Source organism: Bufo bufo, chromosome 2, assembly GCF_905171765.1.
Source record: "Bufo bufo chromosome 2, aBufBuf1.1, whole genome shotgun sequence".
Lineage (NCBI taxonomy): Eukaryota > Metazoa > Chordata > Amphibia > Anura > Bufonidae > Bufo > Bufo bufo.
In genome coordinates, this window is record NC_053390.1 from 415,343,425 (window position 1) to 415,365,807 (window position 22,383).

Sequence of the window (22,383 nt, forward strand, 5' to 3'; positions counted from 1 at the left end):
ACACTCGAGTGCCCACTTGACTTCCATTTTTGTGCCAGTTATTTATGTTTTTGCCCTGATTTTTACTTTTTTCACCTTACTGCAATGTAGTTTATTAAGATAAGTTCTTCTTATTAGTAGACTAGTAAAAAGAACAAGAAGCTGCCAAATAAGAAACCACTTTCACCTTTGTCTTGTATTGTTCCCCGTCTGTCTGACTATTAAGCCTGTATTACACAGGCAGATCATCAAGCAATTGTCGGGAGGGAAGCGTTCCCTCCCAACAATTGCTTGCTAGCTAGTGGAGGAGACCGCTGTTATATGCAGCAATCTCCTCCACAGCATGAGGAGGAGCGATCTCTATGCCATAGCTCGTCCCCATACTGTCTAGTAGCTTGCCAGCGGCAGATCACTATGAGACAGCATGATCTGACGCCGGCAAACAATGATTTTTAAGCATTGCCCGATGAACAAGCATTTTCTCTGTCATTGGGCATTCGGCAGCAGTATTACACTGCAAGATGATCGCTAACGAGCATTCATGCGAACGCTTGTTAACGATTATCGGCCAAAATATCTGCCAATGTAATACAGCCTTTACATGTGAGCTGAAAAGACAGGAGAGGGATAGAGCTGCAGGGTCAGTATCAGGGTGAGTGATAATGACTGATGACGCTTGGGGGCTGGGGCGACGACTAATACTTGTGTAAGCCACTGTGTAGTGGTTATGTTGTTGAGAAGGCATGGGAAGATCAGGACGGAGGCCATTTAGGGGCACAGCACATTGAAGACTTACTAGCATAGAGCAGCAGCTGTTCTACGCTGCTCTACAGGAGACCCCAAAACTTGTGGGTGGGACCTCTGTTCTGAACAAAGGAAGTGGCTGCTTTGTCTACTGAATCTGAAGTGAACAGGGCCCAATCAGAAGTGTGTAGGGTGGAAGTTGGGCTCTGTTGTAGCACTGCTAGGTCCCCTAGATGAGACAAGAGAAGAAGAGTCTGTATACCCTCAGCAGCAGAGAGTAGCATTGAATACATTGAAGTTTCTTCACTTAGGTGCTGGCTGGAGATGGGAGGCTCAATGCTTGTAATACGGGGCACAGACTCCAGATCTAAATGACTAGCAATGCCCCTGACTAAAATTTCATTTTTTTCCCAAAGACCTTATGCAGACAGCTGTATCCGATTTTCAGTTCGCAATAAACAGTTCTTTAAAAACACATAGTTTCCATGTGTATTCCGTTTTTTCTCTTACACTAATCAATAGAAAGGGCTATTCTCATGCTCATAAAAAGGACAAGAATAGGACCTGCAGAAAGATACAGTACATGGATCTGGCACACCGATTTGTAAAGAAATAAACAGATCAGTGAATAGCACCATTTACTTGTAAGCATCTATTGCATGTTATACCATTGTTGCTATTGAAATCTTTACAGAGTAAACCAATTTATGTGAAGTATTCAAAATATAACATTGGAGATGGCTACTCATACAAATCCATTTCTTTAGGGAGATTACTTGAAATGACAGAAAGCTAAATCCCATCAATTTAGAAATCCCCCCATGGATGTGACACTCAGATTGACATATAACAAAGTGTTTGTGCCAATATTCTTTTAAGAATAAACATACGTATATCAGTAGTCATGTAAGTTTAAAGAAGTTGTCCGGTTTCCTATATTAATTACCTATCCACAGGATAGCTCATCAATATCAGATTGGCGGAGATCCGACTCCCGCTACCCCCACCCAGGGCCGTTTCTAGGGGCGGGCGGGACGGGCGGCCGCCCGGGGCGCTGTCAGAAGGGGGCGCCGGCAGGGGCGCCCTGTGTGGTGTAAAATAATAAAAAATAAAAATTGGTTATATATAATTGCCGGCCGGCGGCGCCTGTCATGCTGCGCCTCCTGAGCGCTTGCCGCCCCTCTAAAGAATCTCCTGCCTGCTGTCTCTGCTCTGTGCTCATGTTAATGTAGCGTGGCCGAGCTCTGTTTGGTCCGCGGTACAGGAGCATTTGTTTCCTGTACCCGGCCGGACTGACAGGAAGTGCTCACTTAGTGTGCACTTCCTTTCAGTCCGGCCGGGTACAGGAAACAAATGCTCCTGTACCGCGGACCGTACAGAGCTCGGCCACGCTACACTAGAGGTGACAATAGAATTGAAATGAGTGACAAGGGGGGGGGGGGAATGGAAATTAGTGACGGGGGGGAGAATGGAAATTAGTGACAAGGGGGGGGGGATGAAAATGAATGACAAGGGGGGGGAATGGAAATGAGTGACAAGGGGGGGGGTGGAAATGAGTGACAAGGGGGGGGGGAATGGAAATGAGTGACAGGGGGGGGGGAGAATGGAAATTAATGACATGGGGGGGGAATGGAAATGAGTGACAAGGGGGGGGGGTGGAAATGAGTGACAAGGGGGGGGGGAATGGAAATGAGTGACAAGGGGGGGGGGAATGGAAATGAGTGACAAGGGGGGGGAATGGAAATGAGTGACAAGGTTGGGGGATGGAAATGAGTGACAAGGGGGGGGGGAATGGAAAAGAGTGACAAGGGGGGGGAATGGAAAAGAGTGACAAGGGGGGATGGAAATGAATGACAAGGGGGGGATGGAAATGAATGACAAGGGGGGGGATGGAAATGAGTGACAAGGGGGGGGATGGAAATGAGTGACAAGGGGGGGATGGAAATGAGTGACAAGGGGGGGAATGGAAATGAGTGACAAGGGGGGGGAATGGAAATGAGTGACAAGGGGGGGGAATGGAAATGAGTGACAAGGGGGGGGGATGGAAATGAGTGACAAGGGGGGGGGGATGGAAATGAGTGACAAGGGGGGGGATGGAAATGAGTGACAAGGGGGGGAAAATGTTAATGAGTGACAAGGGGGGGGGGGGTAGAAGAGAGTGACAAGGGAGTCCCCAGAGCCAGACTGCAGCCAGAGACCAGATCATCTTATTGTACTGGTGGTAAGTAGACAATGCAATATGTTTATTATGTAATTGTTTAGTTATTAATACTACATTGGAAACTAATTTACCTCACATTTAGGGTCCATTCACACGTCCGTATGTGTTTTGCGGATCAACAAAACACGGACAGCGGCAATGTGCGTTCCGCATTTTGCGGGCACTAAGAGAATATGCCTATTCTTGTCTGCTATTGTGGACAAGAATAGGACATGTTCTATTTTTTTCAGGATCGGAATTGCGGCCCCATAGAAATGTATGAGTCCGCAATTCCATTCCGCAAAAAGACAGCTACAAGAAGCTGGATTAACCGTAAGGGAAGCATAGCAGTTATTTTAATTTAAAAGCTGAGAAAGGGGTGGAACATATGTGATGTCTGATAAGGGGGGGGGGGGGGGGGCGGCAATTTTTATCTTGCCTAGGGCGGCAAAAATCCTCACACCGGCCCTGCCTCCCTCTGACATCTCGCCTGACCTGTGCCCGAGTGCCGAGTCCTCTCACTCTTCAGACAGTGCGGGCGGCACTTACTGACGTCACGCGCCTGCTCCTCCCACTAGGCGGCGCAGGCGTGTGACATACAGTGAGTGAGTGAGCGCCGCACTGCCTGCCTGTTACCGCCCGCCCTGAGCCCCTGAGCAGTGCTGATGCCTGCTGTGAGGCGAGTGATGGTCTGGGGGGGCATTAATTACAATGGGGGGGGGGCATTAATTACAATGGGGGGGCATTAATTGCAATGGGGGGGCATTAATTACAATGGGGGGGACATTAATTACAATGGGGGGGACATTAATTACAATGGGGGGGGGGAGCACTGTGGGAGACATGAAAATGGGGGCCACTGTCACTGTGGGGGACATTAAGTTTAATAAGGATCACTATGGACATTATTTAGAATGGAGGCTGCTGTGGGTGTCATTACTCATTATAACTGTATAATGTCTGATAGGCCTAGTCCTGAGCTGAGTTATATCTCCCTGCCCTGTATAATAATGTACCCATCCCTGATACCCCTTAGTTATATTACCCCGCTGGAGTAATATAACTAAGGGGTATCAGGGTACATTATTATACCAGGCAGGGTAATATTCAGGACTAGGCCTATCAGACATTATACAGTTATAATGACACCCACAGCAGCCTGCATTCTAAATAATGTCCATAGTGATTCCTTATTAAAAATAATGTCCCCCCACAGGCAGGCTCTGCGGGCGGCGGCGCTCACTCACTGTACGTCACGCGCTGCGTGACGTACAGTGAGTGAGGCGAGCACCGCCGCCCGCAGGGCCTGCCTGTTACCGCCCGCCCGGAGCAGTGCTGAGAAAGAAGCCTGCTGTGAGTGAGAGCCTGAGTCTGTGGGTCACTGTGACCGTCCGTGCAATGTGGTTCCACATTTTTTACAATGGGGAGACACTTATTTCATCGAGCAGTTTTGAGGGGGGGGGGGGGAGTTTTTTTGACACTCGCCCTGAGAGAAATTTTACCTAGAAACTGCACTGCCCCCACCGATCAGCTGTTTGAAGAGAATGCAGTGCTCCTGCAAGTGTTGCATTCCCTTCACTGTTTATCTGCTTGCAGTTGATTTTGCAGCGATGAGGAGGTGTAGTTACAACTCCTCTGTCCCATTCACTTGTATAGGACAGAGTGTAACTACAACTGCTCCTTCCCATTCTAGTGAATGGGACGGAGGACTTGTAATTATACCTGCTCACTGCTGCAATGCTGACAGTAAGCAAGCAAACAGTGATGAGAACGCAGCGCTAGTATGAGCGCTGCGGTCTCTTAAAACAGCTGACTCCTGGCACCCCAGCCAATCAGATACTGGTGACCTATCTTAAGGATAGGTCATCAATATGGGAATCCAGGGAACCTCTTTAAGGCTCGGTTTACACAGCAGTCTTGGCCACAGTACCCAGAATTTATGTTCTGGGGTTGCAGTTGCAGCATCGTGATGCGACCCCATTCAGTTTAATGGCTACATTGTAATATGTTGCTGAGTAGCCTGAGCCTTATGGTTCATTCACACATGATGATTTAACAAGCAGTTATCAGTAGTAATCAGATGTTTATATGCAGCAATCATCCCCTCTGTACGGGGATGAGGGATCACCACTGTGATCCCTTGTCCCCATACAGATTCATTGTTTGTGGGCAGCAGATCCCAGCATGATCTGCTGCCCAGAACCATGTTATTTGGTGTAGGTCAAAAAGTGTTTGCATGCTCTTACCAGGCAATTATTGGGATTGAACATTTCGACGAATACTAATCCCCGATAATTACCCCAGTGATTAGTCAGTAAAAACAAAAACACCAAAGGATCAAACTGTTTATGGCTGGTTTCACATAACGTTTTTGCGCTACTTTAAACATATAGCTTTTGGAAAAAAAGGAAGCAAAAGGATATGTTAGTACTGTACATTATGCTTTTCCATCCTGCAGAGTCCAGTAAAAAAATGTATACGTTAACATATACTGTAGGTTTTTTTGACAATGGAACTCTATGGTGACAGATGCCAGCCTAAAAATGCCACGATTGCCAGCACGTAAAATCTGACTGCTATAATTTATATTTGTAACACTATTTGTTATATAACGTACCAGTCTGCTCTGCATCTTCTTTGTCACATGGATCTAGGTTTCTTTGATTTGTGTTTTGCTCAATGAAATCATCCCCAGGATAGAATTTGGTAGACAAGCCTGAAATTAAGCAAGCAACATCAGAAGGGAAAGACATATAAAGTAGGGAATGAAACAGACATTTTATTGTTTTTTCATTTGATAGATGTGCAATGCATTGTGCAATTGTTTTAAGGTATTTACACCCATCAAACCCTTATTGTTCTTCTTCTTGTAAATATTGGCAAGGCAGACATCACGTCCATCAAACTGAAGACTCATGGCAATCCTGAATGCTATCACATACATTCTGCACTGCTGAGATAACAGTTGCGGAGGTCCCAGCACTGCAGTTTCATTGTAATGGGCATTGACAAATACCTTTAAAAGTTTAGAGACAATATTTATGAGGCAATGAATGACAACAGTGGTTGGAACAAATATAACTGCATTTCTTCCACCCTAGATCTAGCAACAATTAGTACATCAAATTTAACACACTGCATCACATGTATTTGACTCTCTTTATCTGTAACTGGAAACTCAGGTTTGACCACATAAGCTACAGGAAGGAAACTGTAAAGCCGGGCTCACACTTCTGATCTTGGTAAAGACATGCAGATTTTGCAGTGGATTTGTCTATGTTGTAAAATTCCACTCTAAGGCTCCTTTCACACGGGCGAGTTTTCCGCGCGGGTGCAATGCGTGAGTTGAACGCATTGCACCCACACTGAATCCGGACCCATTCATTTCTATGGGGCTGTTCACATGAGCGGTGATTTTCACGCTGTCGACCATGTGATGAACGCAGTGACGTCAAAGGTCCTATTCCTCACAGATGAAGACAGAAGAGATGCCGGCTGCGCAAACAAGTAGATTAAGGTGAGTTAAATTATTATTATTATTTTTTTAACCCCTCCAGCCCTATTGTACTATGCATTCTGTATTCAGAATGCTATTATTTTCCCTTATAACCATGTTAATAATACAATCTACACTACAACTAACCCAAACCTGAATTTCTGTGAAGAAGTTCGGGTCTGGGTACCACAGTCGGTTTTTTATCACGCGTGTGCAAAACACATTGCACACACGCGATAAAAACTGAACAACGGAACGCAATCGCAGTCAAAACTGACTGCAATTGCGTACCTACTTGCGCGGGTTTGCCGCAATGCACCGGGACGCATCCGGACCTAATCCAGACACGCTCGTCTGCAAGGGGCCTAAGGCCATGTCAATTTTCCTTGCGGATTTTGATGTTTTCTGCGGAATCTATGCAGAATCCACTCTCATTCTGTGCTGTTCCTCATAATGAGCATTTTTTTTCTACATGTACAGTCGTGGCCAAAAGTTTTGAGAATTACATAAATATTGGAAATTGGAAAAGTTGCTGCTTAAGTTTTTATAATAGCAATTGGCATATACTCCAGAATGTTATGAAGAGTGATCAGATGAATTGCATAGTCCTTCTTTGCCATGAAAATTAACTTAATCCCAAAAAAAACTTTCCACTGCATTTCATTGCTGTCATTAAAGGACCTGCTGAGATCATTTCAGTAATCGTCTTGTTGACGAGCACAAGGCTGGAGATCATTATGTCAGGCTGATTGGGTTAAAAAGGCAGACTTGACATGTTAAAAGGAGGGTGATGCTTGAAATCAATGTTCTTCCATTGTTAACCATGGTGACCTGCAAAGAAACGCGTGCAGCCATCATTGCGTTGCATAAAAATGGCTTCACAGGCAAGGATATTGTGGCTACTAAGATTGCACCTCAATCAACAATTTATAGGATTATCAAGAACTTCAAGGAAAGAGGTTCAATTCTTGTTAAGAAGGCTTCAGTGCATCCAAGAAAGTCCAGCAAGCGCCAGGATCGTCTCCTAAAGAGGATTCAGCTGTGGGATCGGAGTGCCACCAGTGCAGAGCTTGTTCAGGAATGGCAGCAGGCAGGTGTGAGCGCATCTGCACGCACAGTGAGGCGAAGACTTTTAGAAGATGGCCTGGTGTCAAGAAGGCCAGCAAAGAAGCCACTTCTCTCCAAAAAAAACATCAGGGACAGATTGATCTTCTGCAGAAAGTATGGTGAATGGACTGCTGAGGACTGGGGCAAAGTCATATTCTCCGATGAAGCCTCTTTCCGATTGTTTGGGCATCTGGAAAAAGGCTTGTCCGGAGAAGAAAGGTGAGCGCTACCATCAGTCCTGTATCATGCCAACAGTAAATCATCCTGAGACCATTCATGTGTGGGGTTGCTTCTCATCCAAGGGAGTGGGCTCACTCACAATTTTTCCCAAAAACACAGCCATGAATAAAGAATGGTACCAAAACACCCTCCAACAGCAACTTCTTCCAGCAATCCAACAACAGTTTGGTGAAGAACAATGCATTTTCCAGGACGATGGAGCACCGTGCCATAAGGCAAAAGTGATAACTAAGTGGCTCGGGGACCAAAACGTTGACATTTTGGGTCCATGGCCTGGAAACTCCCCAGATCTTAATCCCATTGAGAACTTGTGGTCAATCCTCAAGAGGCGGGTGGACAAACAAAAACCCACTAATTCTGACAAACTCCAAGAAGTGATTATGAAAGAATGGGTATCTATCAGTCAGGAATTGGCCCAGAAGTTGATTGAGAGCATGCCCAGTCGAATTGCAGAGGTCCTGAAAAAGAAGGGCCAACACTGAAAAAACTGACTCTTTGCATAAATGTCATGTAATTGTCGATAAAAGCCTTTGAAACGTATGAAGTGCGTGTAATTATATTTCACTACATCACAGAAACAACTGAAACAAAGATCTAAAAGCAGTTTAGCAGCAAACTTTGTGAAAACTAATATTTTTGTCATTCTCAAAACTTTTGGCCACGACTGTAGATTGAAAAATCATTCTTAGTGTGGATTCTGCACAGAAATTCCCTTTGTAATCAATTGGAGGTCTACAAACTGTGCGAAGAAACCACAGCGAAAACTTTTTCAAGCAGAAAACAGCATAATTATATCAGAACTGAAAACATATGGAACATGCAGATTCCATACCTGAATTTGTATTGTGCTAATACAACTCTGTGAACATATCCTATTGCTTCTCTATGGTTTTTGCATCTCCCATTCATTTTCTTGACTGTATCTGGCCGTTTGTATATCTGTTCCATTTTCTACCAGGGACAGGAGACCTCGTACCCCTTTCTTGAGATTGTTTGTGGTCACAGTGGATAGAGACTCAACGATAATACGATTACAGGATATTAGTCAACGTGCCATAAATATTTGTATTGAGTGATGGATTATAGGGACGACATGTGGGCAGATATCTTGTGGCCTCCACCATTTTGCTGTCTCCATACCATATACTTCATTTGAGAGGGTGATGTGCATGCACAGTCAACTCTCCTATATGTGCCTGTAATATGCTTTGGGTCCCAGAGATGGGATGGGCTACAGGCTTGACAGGAAAGGCAGTGAAAACATGATCACACCGAGCCCTTCAATAAAAGTGCAGAGGCAGCGGCATTTGCAGAGACAGCAGAACCTCTAGGTGTAATTGCAAAGCCCTAGTGGTTCTCCTAATGGCAATGCTCCTAGAAGTTCATTTGCATATATTAGAACAACATTTTTCTCAGTAATGCGGGCACATATGAACATGGGACCAACACAAATACCTTCAGCTGCCAAGTGCACATGTAACAGGTCAGCCAGTTTCATAGGTAAAAATCTGCTGACAGATGCCCTTTAACCCCTTAAGGACCGGGCTCATTTTCACCTTAAGGACCAGGCCATTTTTTGGAAATCTGACCAGTGTCACTTTAAGTGCTAATAACTTTAAAACGCTTTGACTTATCAAGGCCATTCTGAGATTGTTTTTCGTCACATATTGTACTTCATGACACTGGTAAAATGAAGTCAAAAAAAATATTTTTTTTGCACAAAAAAATACCTAATTTACCAAATACCAAAAATTTGGAAAAATTAGCAAATTTCAAAGTTTCAGTTTCTCTACTTCTGTAATACATAGTAATACCCCAAAAAATTGTGATGACTTTACATTCCCCATATGTCTACTTCATGCTTGAATTGTTTTGGGAATGATATTTTATTTTTTGGGGATGTTATAAGGCTTAGAAGTTTAGAAGCAAATCTTGAAATTTTTCCGAAATTTACAAAAACTCAATTTTTAGGGACCAGTTCAGGTTTGAAGTCACTTTGCGAGGCTTACATAATAGAAACCACCCAAAAATGACCCCATCTAAGAAACTACACCCCTCAAGGTATTCAAAACTGATTTTGCATACATTGTTAACCCTTTAGGTGTTGCACAAGAGTTATTGGCAAATGGGGAGGAAATTTGAGAATTTGATTTTTTTGTCTAATTTTTCATTTTAACCCATTTTTTCCACTAACAAAGCAAGGGTTAACAGCCAAACAAGACTGTATCTTTATTGCCCTGACTCTGCTGTTTACAGAAATACCCAATATGTGGCCGTAAACTACTGTACGGCCTCACAGCGGGGCGTAGAGTGAAAGGTGCGCCGTTTGGTTTTTGGAAGGCTGATTTTTATGGACTGGTTTATTTACACCATGTCCCATTTGAAGCCCCCTGATGCACCCCTAGAGGAGAAACTCCCTAAAAGTGACCCCATCTAAGAAACTACACCCCTCAATGTATTCAAAACTGATTTTACATACGTCGTTAACCCTTTAGGTGTTGCACAAGAGTTATTGGCAAATGGAGATGAAATTTGAGAATTTCATTTTTTTGCTTAATTTTCAATTTTAACCCATTTTTTTCACTAACAAAGCAAGGGTAAACAGCCAAACAAAACTGTATCTTTATTGCCCTGACTCTGCTGTTCACAGAAACACCCCATATGTGGCTGTAAACTACTGTACGGCCACACAGCGGGGCGTAGAGTGAAAGGTGCACCGACTGTTTTTTTGACACCATGTCCCATTTGAAGCCCCCCTGATGCACCCCTAGAGTAGAAACTCCATAAAAGTGACCCCATCTACGAAACTACACCCCTCAAGGTATTCAAAACTGATTTTACAAACTTTGTTAACCCTTTAGGTGTTGCACAAGATTTAATGAAAAATAGAGACACAATTTCAAAATTTCACATTTTTGGCAGATTTTCCATTTTAATATTTTTTTTCCAGTTACAAAGCAAGGGTTAACAGCCAAACAAAACTCATTATTTATGGCCCTGATTCTGTAGTTTACAGAAACACCCCATATGTGGTCGTAAACCGCTGTACGGGCACACGGCAGGGCGCAGAAGGAAAGGAATGCCATACGGTTTTTGGAAGGCAGGTTTTGCTGGACTGTTTTTTTGACACCATGTCCCATTTGAAGCCCCCCTGATGCACCCCTAGAGTAGAAACTTCAGAAAAGTGACCCCATTTTAGAAACTACGGGATAGGGTGGCAGTATTGTTGGTACTAGTTTAGGGTACATATGATTTTTGGTTGCTCTATATTACACTTTTTGTGCAGCAAGGAAACAAGAATTAGCTTTTTTGGCACCGTTTTTTTTTTTTGTTATTTACAACATTCATCTGACAGGTTAGATCATGTGGTAATTTCATAGAGCAGGTTGTCACGGACGCGGCGATACCTAATATGTATTACATTTTTTTAATTTATGTAAGTTTTACCCAATGATTTCATTTTTAAAACAAAAAAAGTTTTAGTGTCTCCATAGTCTAAGAGTCATAGTTTTTTCAGTTTTTGGGCGATTATCTTAAGTAGGGTCTCATTTTTTGCGGGAGGAGATGATGGTTTGATTGGCACTATTTTGGGGTGCATATGACTTTTTGATCGCTTGCTATTACACTTTTTGTGACGTAAGATGACAAAAAATTGCTTTTTTTACACAGTTTTTTTTTTTTTTTTTTTACGGTGGTCACCTGAGGGGTTAGGTCATGTGATATTTTTATAGAGTCGGTCGATACGGACGCGGCAATACCTAATATGTATACTTTTTTTTTATTTATGTAAGTTTTACACAATGATTTCATTTTTGAAACAAAAAAAATTATGTTTTAGTGTCTCCATAGTCTAAGAGCCATAGTTTTTTCAGTTTTTGGGTGATTATCTTAGGTAGGGTCTCATTTTTTGCGGGATGAGATGACGATTTGATTGTTACAATTTTGGCGTACATGCGACTTTTTTGATCACTTTTATTACCTTTTTTTGGGAAGTAAGGTGAGCAAAATTTCAATTTCATCATAGTTTTTTATTTTTTATTTTTATGGCGTTCACCGTTCGGGTAAAGTAACATGACTGTTTTATAGATCAGGTCGTTACGGACGCGGCGATACCAAACATGTGTAGGGAATGTTATTTTTTTAATTTTTAATCAGTGATAAATGTGTTTTTTGATTTTTACATTTTTTTCACTTTTTTTCACTTTTTTTTTACCCAGACCCACTTGGTTCTTGAAGATCCAGTGGGTCTGATGTCTGTATAATACAGTACAGTACAATATATATTGTTCTGTACTGTATTTTACTTACACTGAACAGATCTATGCTTTCAGCACAGATCTGTTCAGCACCATGGACAGCAGGACGCCTGAGAGGCGTCCTGTTGCCATGGGAACCTTCCCCGTCGGCTCAGAACTGCGCAGACGGGGAAGGGTAAGGATGGGATCTGGCGGGGGCTGTCTGGGAGCTCTCTCCCTCTCCATCGGGGGGCTGCAAAGGCACAGCAGCCCCCCGATCGGAGAGGGAGGGAGCTCCCTCTTACTGTTAACTTTTTCCATACAGCGGTCCGTACGGACCGCTGTATGGAAAGGGTTAAACGGCTGACATCGCATCACCGATGTCAGCCGTTTATACCAGGGTGCCAGCAATGTGCTGGCACCCTGGTATACCCACTCTACACCAACGATTATTCAATGGGAGGAGGGCGGGGGATCGCGATCCCGCCTGCCGCACCGCCCGCCTCCCGCACCGCCCCCACCGCCCGCAACACCCCCCCTGCACCTCCCACCGGGCTAAAATCATTCAGAGGTGCAGGGGGGGTGATAAAAATATATTTTCGGCACACTAAAGTTTCTGATCGCCGCGGTCAGGGACCGCAGCGATCAGAAACTGCAGAAAGCGCAACAAACCGCAGGTCTGAATTGACCTGCGGTTTGTTGCGATCGCGGACATGGGGGGGTCACGGGACCCCCCCGCGCATTTAGCCGAGGTGCCTGCTCAATGATTTGAGCAGGCACCTTGTTCCGATCACAGCTGGCCGGGCGGCAGTGATCGGAACAACACATGACGTACCGGTACGTCATGTGTCCTTAAGGACTCGGGAAACATGCCGTACCGATACGTCATGTGTCCTTAAGGGGTTAACCCCTTAAGGACTTAGGACGTATCGGTACGGCATGGGTCCCGAGTCCTTAAGGACCCATGACGTACCGGTACGTCATGAGTTTAAAATAAGATTGCGGCGCCCCGGGGGTTAATCCGAACGGGATGCCGGCTGAAATCATTCAGCCGGCATCCTGTCACAACGCCGAGGGGGGTCATGTGACCCCCCCCGTATCGGGGATCGCAGCAAACCGCAGGTCAATTCAGACCTGCGGTTTGCTGCGCTTTTAGCCGATTCTGATCAAACTTTGAAATGCCCTAAATAAAGTTTTATTAACCCCCCCTGCACCCCTGAATGATATTATGTGGGCGGGTGGTGCAGGGGGGGTGTCGCAGGCGGTGCGGGAGGTGCGGGAGGCGGGCGGTGCGGGAGGCAGGATCGCGATCCCCCACCCGCCTCCCCTTGAATGATCGTTGGCGTCTAGTGGTTATACCAGGGTGTCAGCACATTGCTGACACCCTGGTATAAACGGCTGACATCGGTGATGCGATGTCAGCCGTTTAACCCTTTCCATACAGCGGTCCGTACGGACCGCTGTATGGAAAAGGTTAACAGCTCAGGGAGCTCCCTCCCTCTTCCATCGGGGGGCTGCTGTGCCTTTGCAGCCCCCCGATGGGAGAGGGAGAGAGCCCCCAGACAGCCCCCCGACAGCCCCGTCCTTACCCTTCCCCGTCTGCGAAGTTCTGAACACTACTGAGCAGACGGGGAAGGTTCCCATGGCAACAGGACGCCGTCTCAGGCATCCTGCTGTCCATGGTGCTGAACAGATCTGTGCTAAAGGCAGAGATCTGTTCAGACAAAGTGTAAGTAAAATACAGTACAGTACAATATATATTGTACTGTACTGTATTATACAGACATCAGACTGTCACGAGTGTATGTGAGCAACGATAGTAATTCACAGTACAGAGCAACTGACTGGACCCAGAACTAGGGAGGATAAAGGGTGACCCCTGTCCGACCCTCAACGCTTTCCCTATTCTGCTAAAGCACATGCCCGGATCCAAAAGGTGGAACGAGGCATGCCCACGTGCCTAAGACTAATGACCACTGCAACCCCTACAATAGTGGAAGGGGCACGGCCACCAGTGCCCTACTCAGTATATGGAGGGAACCGTGGCCACCTCAGATCCAGTCAGAAAACAAACAGGAATACAACAATGTCTGCAGACTTAGCTGAAGGTGTTGTAGCCGCAGAGAAGACGGATCCAAGGACAGGCTGGCAAAATCCGGAGTGCTAGCTGCAGCAGAACACAGGTCAAGTGGACTGATAGCTACAAGTGAAGAAACCAAAGCAAGAGCCACAACTGAAGTGAGAACTATAATCCACATCCTATCATAGGAGGAGGGGTGATATAAAGGGAGGGAAATCAAACACATGAAGGACAGCTGTGGTGAAAGAAACCAGAAGTAAACAGAGTAGTGAGAACGCCTCCCAGCTCTAGTAGTGACATCATCACAGGGGTGGAGAAACAGAGCTGTGAGAACGTCCCAAAGCTCTGGTAGTGACAGTACCCCCCCCTCTACGGGTGGACTCCGGACACCCAGGACCCACCTTCTCAGGATGAGCCCTATGAAATGCCCTGATGAGGCGAGTGGCTTTAATGTCCGACACCGGAACCCACATCCTCTCCTCAGGACCATAACCCTTCCAATGAACGAGGTACTGAAGAGAACCGCGGACCATGCGAGAGTCCACAATTCTGGAAACCTCAAACTCCAGATTGCCATCAACCAAAATCGGAGGAGGAGGCAAAGAGGAGGGTACCGTGGGCTGGACATATGGTTTTAAGAGAGATCTGTGAAATACATTATGTATCTTCCAAACCCGTGGAAGATCAAGACGGAAGGCAACAGGATTGATGACTGACAAGATTTTATAAGGCCCAATAAACTTGGGACCCAATTTCCAGGAGGGAACCTTCAACTTAATGTTTCTAGTAGACAACCACACCAGATCACCCACATTCAGGTCCGGACCAGGCACACGTCTCTTATCAGCCACACGCTTATACCTCTCACTCATCTTTTTAAGATTACTCTGAATCTTTTGCCAAATGGTAGACAAAGACGAGGAAAATCTCTCCTCCTCAGGTAAACCAGAAAGAGCCCCTCCCGAGAATGTACCAAACTGCGGATGGAACCCATATGCACCAAAGAATGGTGACTTATCAGAAGATTCCTGACGACGGTTGTTCAGAGCAAACTCAGCAAGAGGGAGAAATGAACACCAATCCTCCTGGTTCTCTGAAACAAAACAGCGCAAATATGTCTCCAGATTCTGATTGAGGCGCTCAGTCTGACCATTCGACTGCGGATGAAAAGCAGAAGAGAAGGACAGCCGAACCCCCAGGCGAGAACAGAAAGCCTTCCAGAACCTGGACACAAACTGCGTGCCTCTATCGGAAACAATATCAGAGGGAATGCCGTGCAATTTAACAATATGGTCGACAAAAGCTTGCGCCAACGTTTTAGCATTGGGTAAACCAGGGAAAGGTACGAAATGAGCCATCTTGCTAAAACGGTCCACCACCACCAGGATCACCGACTTCCCCGAGGAACGAGGAAGATCCGTGATAAAGTCCATGGACAGGTGTGTCCAAGGACGGGAAGGAATGGGTAACGGGAGAAGGGAACCTGAAGGCCGTGAACGAGGGACCTTAGCGCGAGCGCACGTCTCACAAGCAGCCACAAAACCCTCCACCGACTTACGAAGAGCCGGCCACCAAAATCTCCGAGCAATGAGATCCACCGTGGCTCTACTCCCGGGGTGACCAGCAAGAACCGTATCATGATGCTCCTTAAAGAGTTTGTGACGTAGCTCAGGAGGCACGAACAACTTCCCAGAAGGACAACGGGCAGGTGTCTCAGTCTGGGCAGCCTGGACCTCGGCCTCCAAATCGGAATATAGAGCAGAAACAACTACCCCCTCCGCCAAAATGGGACCCGGGTCCTCGGAGTTTCCTCCTCCCGGAAAACAGCGAGAGAGAGCATCAGCCTTCACATTTTTTATCCCAGGTCGGAATGTAACAACAAAATTGAATCTGGAGAAGAACAGAGACCATCTGGCCTGTCTCGGATTCATACGCCTGGCCGACTCCAAGTATGCCAGATTCTTATGGTCGGTAAAAACGGTGATAGGGTGCCTGGCCCCCTCCAACCAATGGCGCCATTCCTCGAAAGCCAACTTGATGGCCAACAACTCCCTATTTCCCACATCATAGTTTCTCTCTGCCGGGGAGAGTTTTTTAGAGAAAAAGGCACAGGGTCGCCACTTGGCAGGGGAAGGGCCCTGGGACAAAACCGCACCCACACCCACCTCGGAAGCATCCACCTCAACAATAAAAGGTAAGGAAACATCGGGATGCACCAAGACGGGAGCAGACGCAAAATTCTCTTTAATCTTAGAAAAGGCTGCAAGCGCCTCCTCCGACCAAGAGGAAAAATCCGCCCCCTTCTTTGTCATGTCAGTGAGGGGTTTGACAACAGAGGAATAATTCAAAATGAACTTTCTGTAATAGTTCGCAAAACCCAGAAAGCGCATCAATGCCTTCTGATTCTCAGGAAGCTCCCACTCAAGTACAGCACGGACCTTCTCGGGATCCATGCGAAAACCAGAAGCAGAGAGGAGAAAACCCAGAAATTGAATCTCAGATACCATAAAAAGACATTTCTCCAGCTTGGCGTACAATTTATTTTCCCGCAGAATCTGCAGAACCTGAAAAAGATGATCCTGATGGGTCTGAACATCAGGGGAAAAAATCAAAATATCATCAAGATATACCAATACGAATTTCCCCATTAAATGATAGAAAATACTATTAACAAAATGCTGAAAGACGGCCGGAGCATTCATCAGGCCGAAAGGCATAACGAGATTCTCGAAATGCCCGTCAGGGGTATTAAAGGCCGTTTTCCATTCATCCCCCTCTCTGACCCTGACCAGGTTGTACGCGCCTCTCAAATCCAATTTGGAAAACACCTTGGCCCCAACAATTTGATTGAAGAGGTCCGGGATCAGAGGAAGGGGATAGGGATCGCGAATCGTGATACGGTTCAGCTCCCTAAAATCTAGGCAAGGTCTCAGAGAGCCATCTTTCTTTTTAACAAAAAAAAAACCCGCGGCCACAGGTGACTTTGAGGGACGAATATGCCCCTTTTCGAGACTCTCGGAGATGTAAGTTCGCATTGCGATTCTTTCCGGTTGTGAGAGATTGTAGAGGCGTGCTTTTGGCAGCTTGGCGCCGGGAATGAGGTTAATGGGACAGTCAAACTCCCGGTGAGGAGGTAGCTCCTGAACACCGCTCTCGGAAAACACGTCCGAGAAATCAGAGAGAAATGATGGCACAGTTTTAGTAGACACCTCTGCAAAAGTCGCTGTGAGACAATTCTCTCTACAAAAATCACTCCACTCATTTATTTGCCTTCCTTGCCAATCAATAGTGGGGTTATGTCTAGTGAGCCAGGGTAACCCCAAAACTAGAGGAGACGGCAATCCGTTAAGGACAAAACAAGATATATCCTCCACATGAGTGTCACCTACAGCTAGCCGGATATTGTGAACAATGCCCTTCAGAGATCTCTGTGAGAGTGGAGCAGAGTCAATAGCAAAAACAGGTATATCTTTATCTAATGTGCAAACCTGAAAACCATGCATGGCTACAAATTGAGTGTCAATAAGATTGACGGCCGCTCCACTATCGACAAAAATCTCACAAGAAATGACTTTGCTCTCTAGCGCCACCCTGGCAGACAGGAGAAAACGGGAACTGCAGGTCAGAGGAAAAGCATCAAATCCTACATCAACTTTGCCCAAAGTAGCAGATGAAGCAGAACTTGATGATTTACCTTTTGAGATTTTTCTCTTATTATCGCTCTTAGTACGGTTCAAGAATCTCCTAGACGGACAAACATTAGCCAAATGACCTATGCCCCCACAACAAAAACAGACCATACTCTGAGGACTAAATCCTCTTTTATCAGGGGCAAGTCGAGCTAGCTGCATGGGCTCCTCCTCAGAGGGGAGCGAGACAGGATGAGGCTCCTGCACACTGAATGAGTCCGCACCACTGCCCCTAGACTGACAATGGCTGGACAGAGAGGTCTCGTTTCTTTCTCTTAGACGCCTGTCAAGGCGTACCGCCAATGACATGGCAGACTCTAAGGACGTTGGTCTCTCATGGAAAGCAAACGCATCTTTTAATCTCTCCGAGAGACCATGACAGAACTGACTCCGGAGTGCAGCATCATTCCAACCCGAATCAGCTGCCCATCTCCGAAATTCAGAACAATAAAGCTCCGCAGACCGTTTGTTCTGGCATAAAACACGTAGGTTAGATTCGGCCAGAGCAACACGATCCGGGTCATCATAAATCTGCCCCAGGGCCACAAAAAATCCCTCCACGGATCGAAGGGAGGGATCCCCTGATGGCAGCGAAAAAGCCCAAGTCTGAGCATTACCCCTGAGCAGGGAGATGACAATCCTCACCCTCTGCTCTTGATTACCAGAAGAGTGAGGACACAAGCAAAAATGGAGTTTGCATGCCTCTCTGAAACGAACAAAATTCTCACTGCCCCCGGAGAACGTCTCCGGAAGTGAGACTTTTGGCTCGCAACAGACTCCATGAGCCGGAGCAGGGCCCAATGCTTGAAGCTGGGTCATAGATTGACGGAGATCCGCTACTTCCAAAGAAAGACCCTGCATGCGGTCAACCAGGTCAGAAAGCGGATCCATGTCAAAAAAGGACGGTTTTGGTGGATTATAATGTCACGAGTGTATGTGAGCAACGATAGTAATTCACAGTACAGAGCAACTGACTGGACCCAGAACTAGGGAGGATAAAGGGTGACCCCTGTCCGACCCTCAACGCTTTCCCTATTCTGCTAAAGCACATGCCCGGATCCAAAAGGTGGAACGAGGCATGCCCACGTGCCTAAGACTAATGACCACTGTAACCCCTACAATAGTGGAAGGGGCACGGCCACCAGTGCCCTACTCAGTATATGGAGGGAACCGTGGCCACCTCAGATCCAGTCAGAAAACAAACAGGAATACAACAATGTCTGCAGACTTAGCTGAAGGTGTTGTAGCCGCAGAGAAGACGGATCCAAGGACAGGCTGGCAAAATCCGGAGTGCTAGCTGCAGCAGAACACAGGTCAAGTGGACTGATAGCTACAAGTGAAGAAACCAAAGCAAGAGCCACAACTGAAGTGAGAACTATAATCCACATCCTATCATAGGAGGAGGGGTGATATAAAGGGAGGGAAATCAAACACATGAAGGACAGCTGTGGTGAAAGAAACCAGAAGTAAACAGAGTAGTGAGAACGCCTCCCAGCTCTAGTAGTGACATCATCACAGGGGTGGAGAAACAGAGCTGTGAGAACGTCCCAAAGCTCTGGTAGTGACACAGACCCACTGGATCTTCAAGAACCAAGTGGGTCTGGGTAAAAAAAATGTAAAAAAAAGTGAAAAAAGTTAAGATTAAAAAAAAAACACATAAAATAAAATTTAAAAAAATACACTACACATTTTAGGTATCGCTGCGTCTGTAACGACCTGATCTATAAAACGGTCATGTTACTTTCCCCGCACGGTGAACGCCATAAAAATAAAAAAATAAAAACTATGAGAAAATTGAAATTTTGCCCACCTTACTTCCCAAAAAAGGTAATAAAAGTGATCAAAAAAGTCGCATGTACGCCAAAATAGTACCAATCAAACCGTCATCTCATCCCGCAAAAATCATACCCTACCCAAGATAATCGCCCAAAAACTGAAAAAACTATGGCTCTTAGACTATGGAAACACTAAAACATGATTTTTTTTGTTTCAAAAATGAAATCATTGTGTAAAACTTAAATAAATAAAAAAAAGGATACATATTAGGTATCGACGCGTCCGTATCGACCGGCTCTATAAAAATATCACATGACCTAACCCCTCAGGTGACCACCGTAAAAAAATAAAAATAAAAACGGTGTAAAAAAAGCCATTTTCTGTCATCTTACGTCACAAAAAGTGTAATAGCAAGCAATCAAAAAGTCATATGCACCCCAAAATAGTGCCAATCAAACCGTCATGTCATCCCACAAAAAATGAGACCCTACTTAAGATAAACACCCAAAAACTGAAAATACTATGGCTCTTAGAATATGGAGACACTAAAACATTTTTTTTGTTTTAAAAATGAAATCATTGTGTAAAACTTACATAAATAAAAAAAATTGTATACATATTAGGTATCGCCACGTCCGTGACAACCTGCTCTATAAAATTACCACATGATCTAACCTGTCAGATGAATGTTGTAAATAACAAAAAATAAAAACGTGCCAAAAAATCTATTTCTTGTTACCTTGCCGCACAAAAAAGTGTAATATAGAGCAACCAAAAATCATATGTACCCTAAACTAGTACCAACAAAACTGCCACCCTATCCCGTAGTTTCTAAAATGGGGTAACTTTTTTGGAGTTTCTACTCTAGGGGTGCATCAGGGGGGCTTCAAATGGGACATGGTGTCAAAAAAACCAGTCCAGCAAAATCTGCCTTCCAAAAACCGTATGGCATTCCTTTCCTTCTGCACCCTGCCGCGTGCCCGTACAGCGGTTAACGACCACATATGGGGTGTTTATGTAAACTACAGAATCAGGGCCATAAATATTGAGTTTTGTTTGGCTGTTAACCCTTGCTTTGTAACTGGAAAAAAAATATTAAAATGGAAAATCTGCCAAAAAAGTGCAATTTTTAAATTGTATCTCTATTTTCCATAAAATCTTGTGCAACACCTAAAGGGTTAACAAAGTTTGTAAAATCAGTTTTGAATACCTTGAGGGGTGACATGGGGTAACTTTTATGGAGTTTCTACTCTAGAGGTGCATCAGGGGGGCTTCAAATGGGACATGGTGTCAAAAAACCAGTCCAGCAAAATCTGGCTTCCAAAAACCATACAGCGCACCTTTCCCTCTACGCCCTACTGTGTGCCCGTACAGTAGTTTACGGCCACATATGGGGTGTTTCTGTAAACGGCAGAGTCGGGGCAATAAAGATACAGTCTTGTTTGGCTGTTAACCCTTGCTTTGTTAGTGGAAAAAATGGGTTAAAATGGAAAATTAGGCAAAAAAATGAAATTCTCAAATTTCATCCCCATTTGCCAATAACTCTTGTGCAACACCTAAAGGGTTAACAAAGTTTGTAAAATCAGTTTTGAATACCTTGAGGGGTGTAGTTTATAGAATGGGGTCATTTTTGGGCGGTTTCTATTATGTAAGCCTCGCAAAGTGACTTCAGACCTGTAGTGGTCCCTAAAAATTGGGTTTTTGTAGATTTCTGAAAAATTTCAAGATTTGCTTCTAAACTTCTAAGCCTTGTAACATCCCCAAAAAATAAAATATCATTCCCAAAATGCTACAAACATGAAGTAGACATATGGGGAATGTAAAGTCATCACAATTTTTGGGGGTATTACTATGTATTACAGAAGTAGAGAAACTGAAACTTTGAAATTTGCAAATTTTTCAAAATTTTTGGTAAATATGTGTTTTTTTTTATGCAAAAACCAATTTTAGCAGTGTCATGAAGTACAATATGTGACGAAAAAACTATCTCAGAACGGCCTGGCTAAGTCAAAGCGTTTTAAAGTTATCAGCACTTAAAGTGACACTGGTCAGATTTGCAAAAAATGGCCAAGTCCTTAAGGTGAAATAGGGCTGAGTCCTTAAGGGGTTTTAAACTGGTCCTGACTGTGTTGGTTGAACTGACAGATGTATATGTAAAAGTAGATGACAGCACACATGCAAATGACACTATAGTGTCCCACAAGACACTGATAGTGGATTAAAAATTGATGTTTTATGCTTTGTATGATGTGCTAACACAATTTTTGCCTATATGACTTATAGTCCTTTTTGACGGGACAATAGAGCAGACAGTTGTCGGGAAGGAAGCGTTCCTTCCCGCCAATCGCCTGTTCGTCAGTATTGAAGACCACTGCATTTACATGCAGCAATCTCCTCCACAGTATGGGGAGTAGCGATTTTTGTGTCCGTATGAATGATCTACTACCGATGAATGAGTGTTTTGCTCATTCATCGGGTAATTGGCGGTACCTTTACATCACCAGATAATCACTAATGAGCGTTCCTATAAATATGGATTCTTGGCACATGTAAAGGGCCCTTTGGTTGTGAACCACTGAGGCTGAAGAAGTTTCATCCTGGGCAGCAAAGGTATTTTTTTTTCTAGAAGGAGGCTGCAGTGAACTGGCTTTTTAGTCTTCCCAAGTGAGTTGGAGAGTTAGTGAGTTGGTGAGCAGTGCAGACCAGTCTGAGGAAGACTCTGCACATGACTGCAGGTGGACACGGGTGGCTCTCCACTCACTTGGTGTCTGTCGTTAGTTCAAATACTCCAGCATTAGGCCAGCGCACCAGTGTTATGTGTGTCTTAAAGGAATATT

At 44.9% G+C, this 22,383-nt stretch overlaps 1 protein-coding gene across 1 annotated transcript in view; it reads right to left on the bottom strand.

The window, feature by feature from the left end:
* The window catches only part of SHOC1 (shortage in chiasmata 1), an 83,860-nt gene that overhangs the window by 43,937 nt on the left and 17,540 nt on the right, over nt 1-22,383 (bottom strand). Inside the window, exon 2 of the mRNA XM_040419787.1 lies at nt 5,541-5,639. Within this exon, the coding sequence (XP_040275721.1) occupies nt 5,541-5,639 (99 nt within the window). The remainder of the gene's footprint in view (nt 1-5,540; nt 5,640-22,383) is intronic.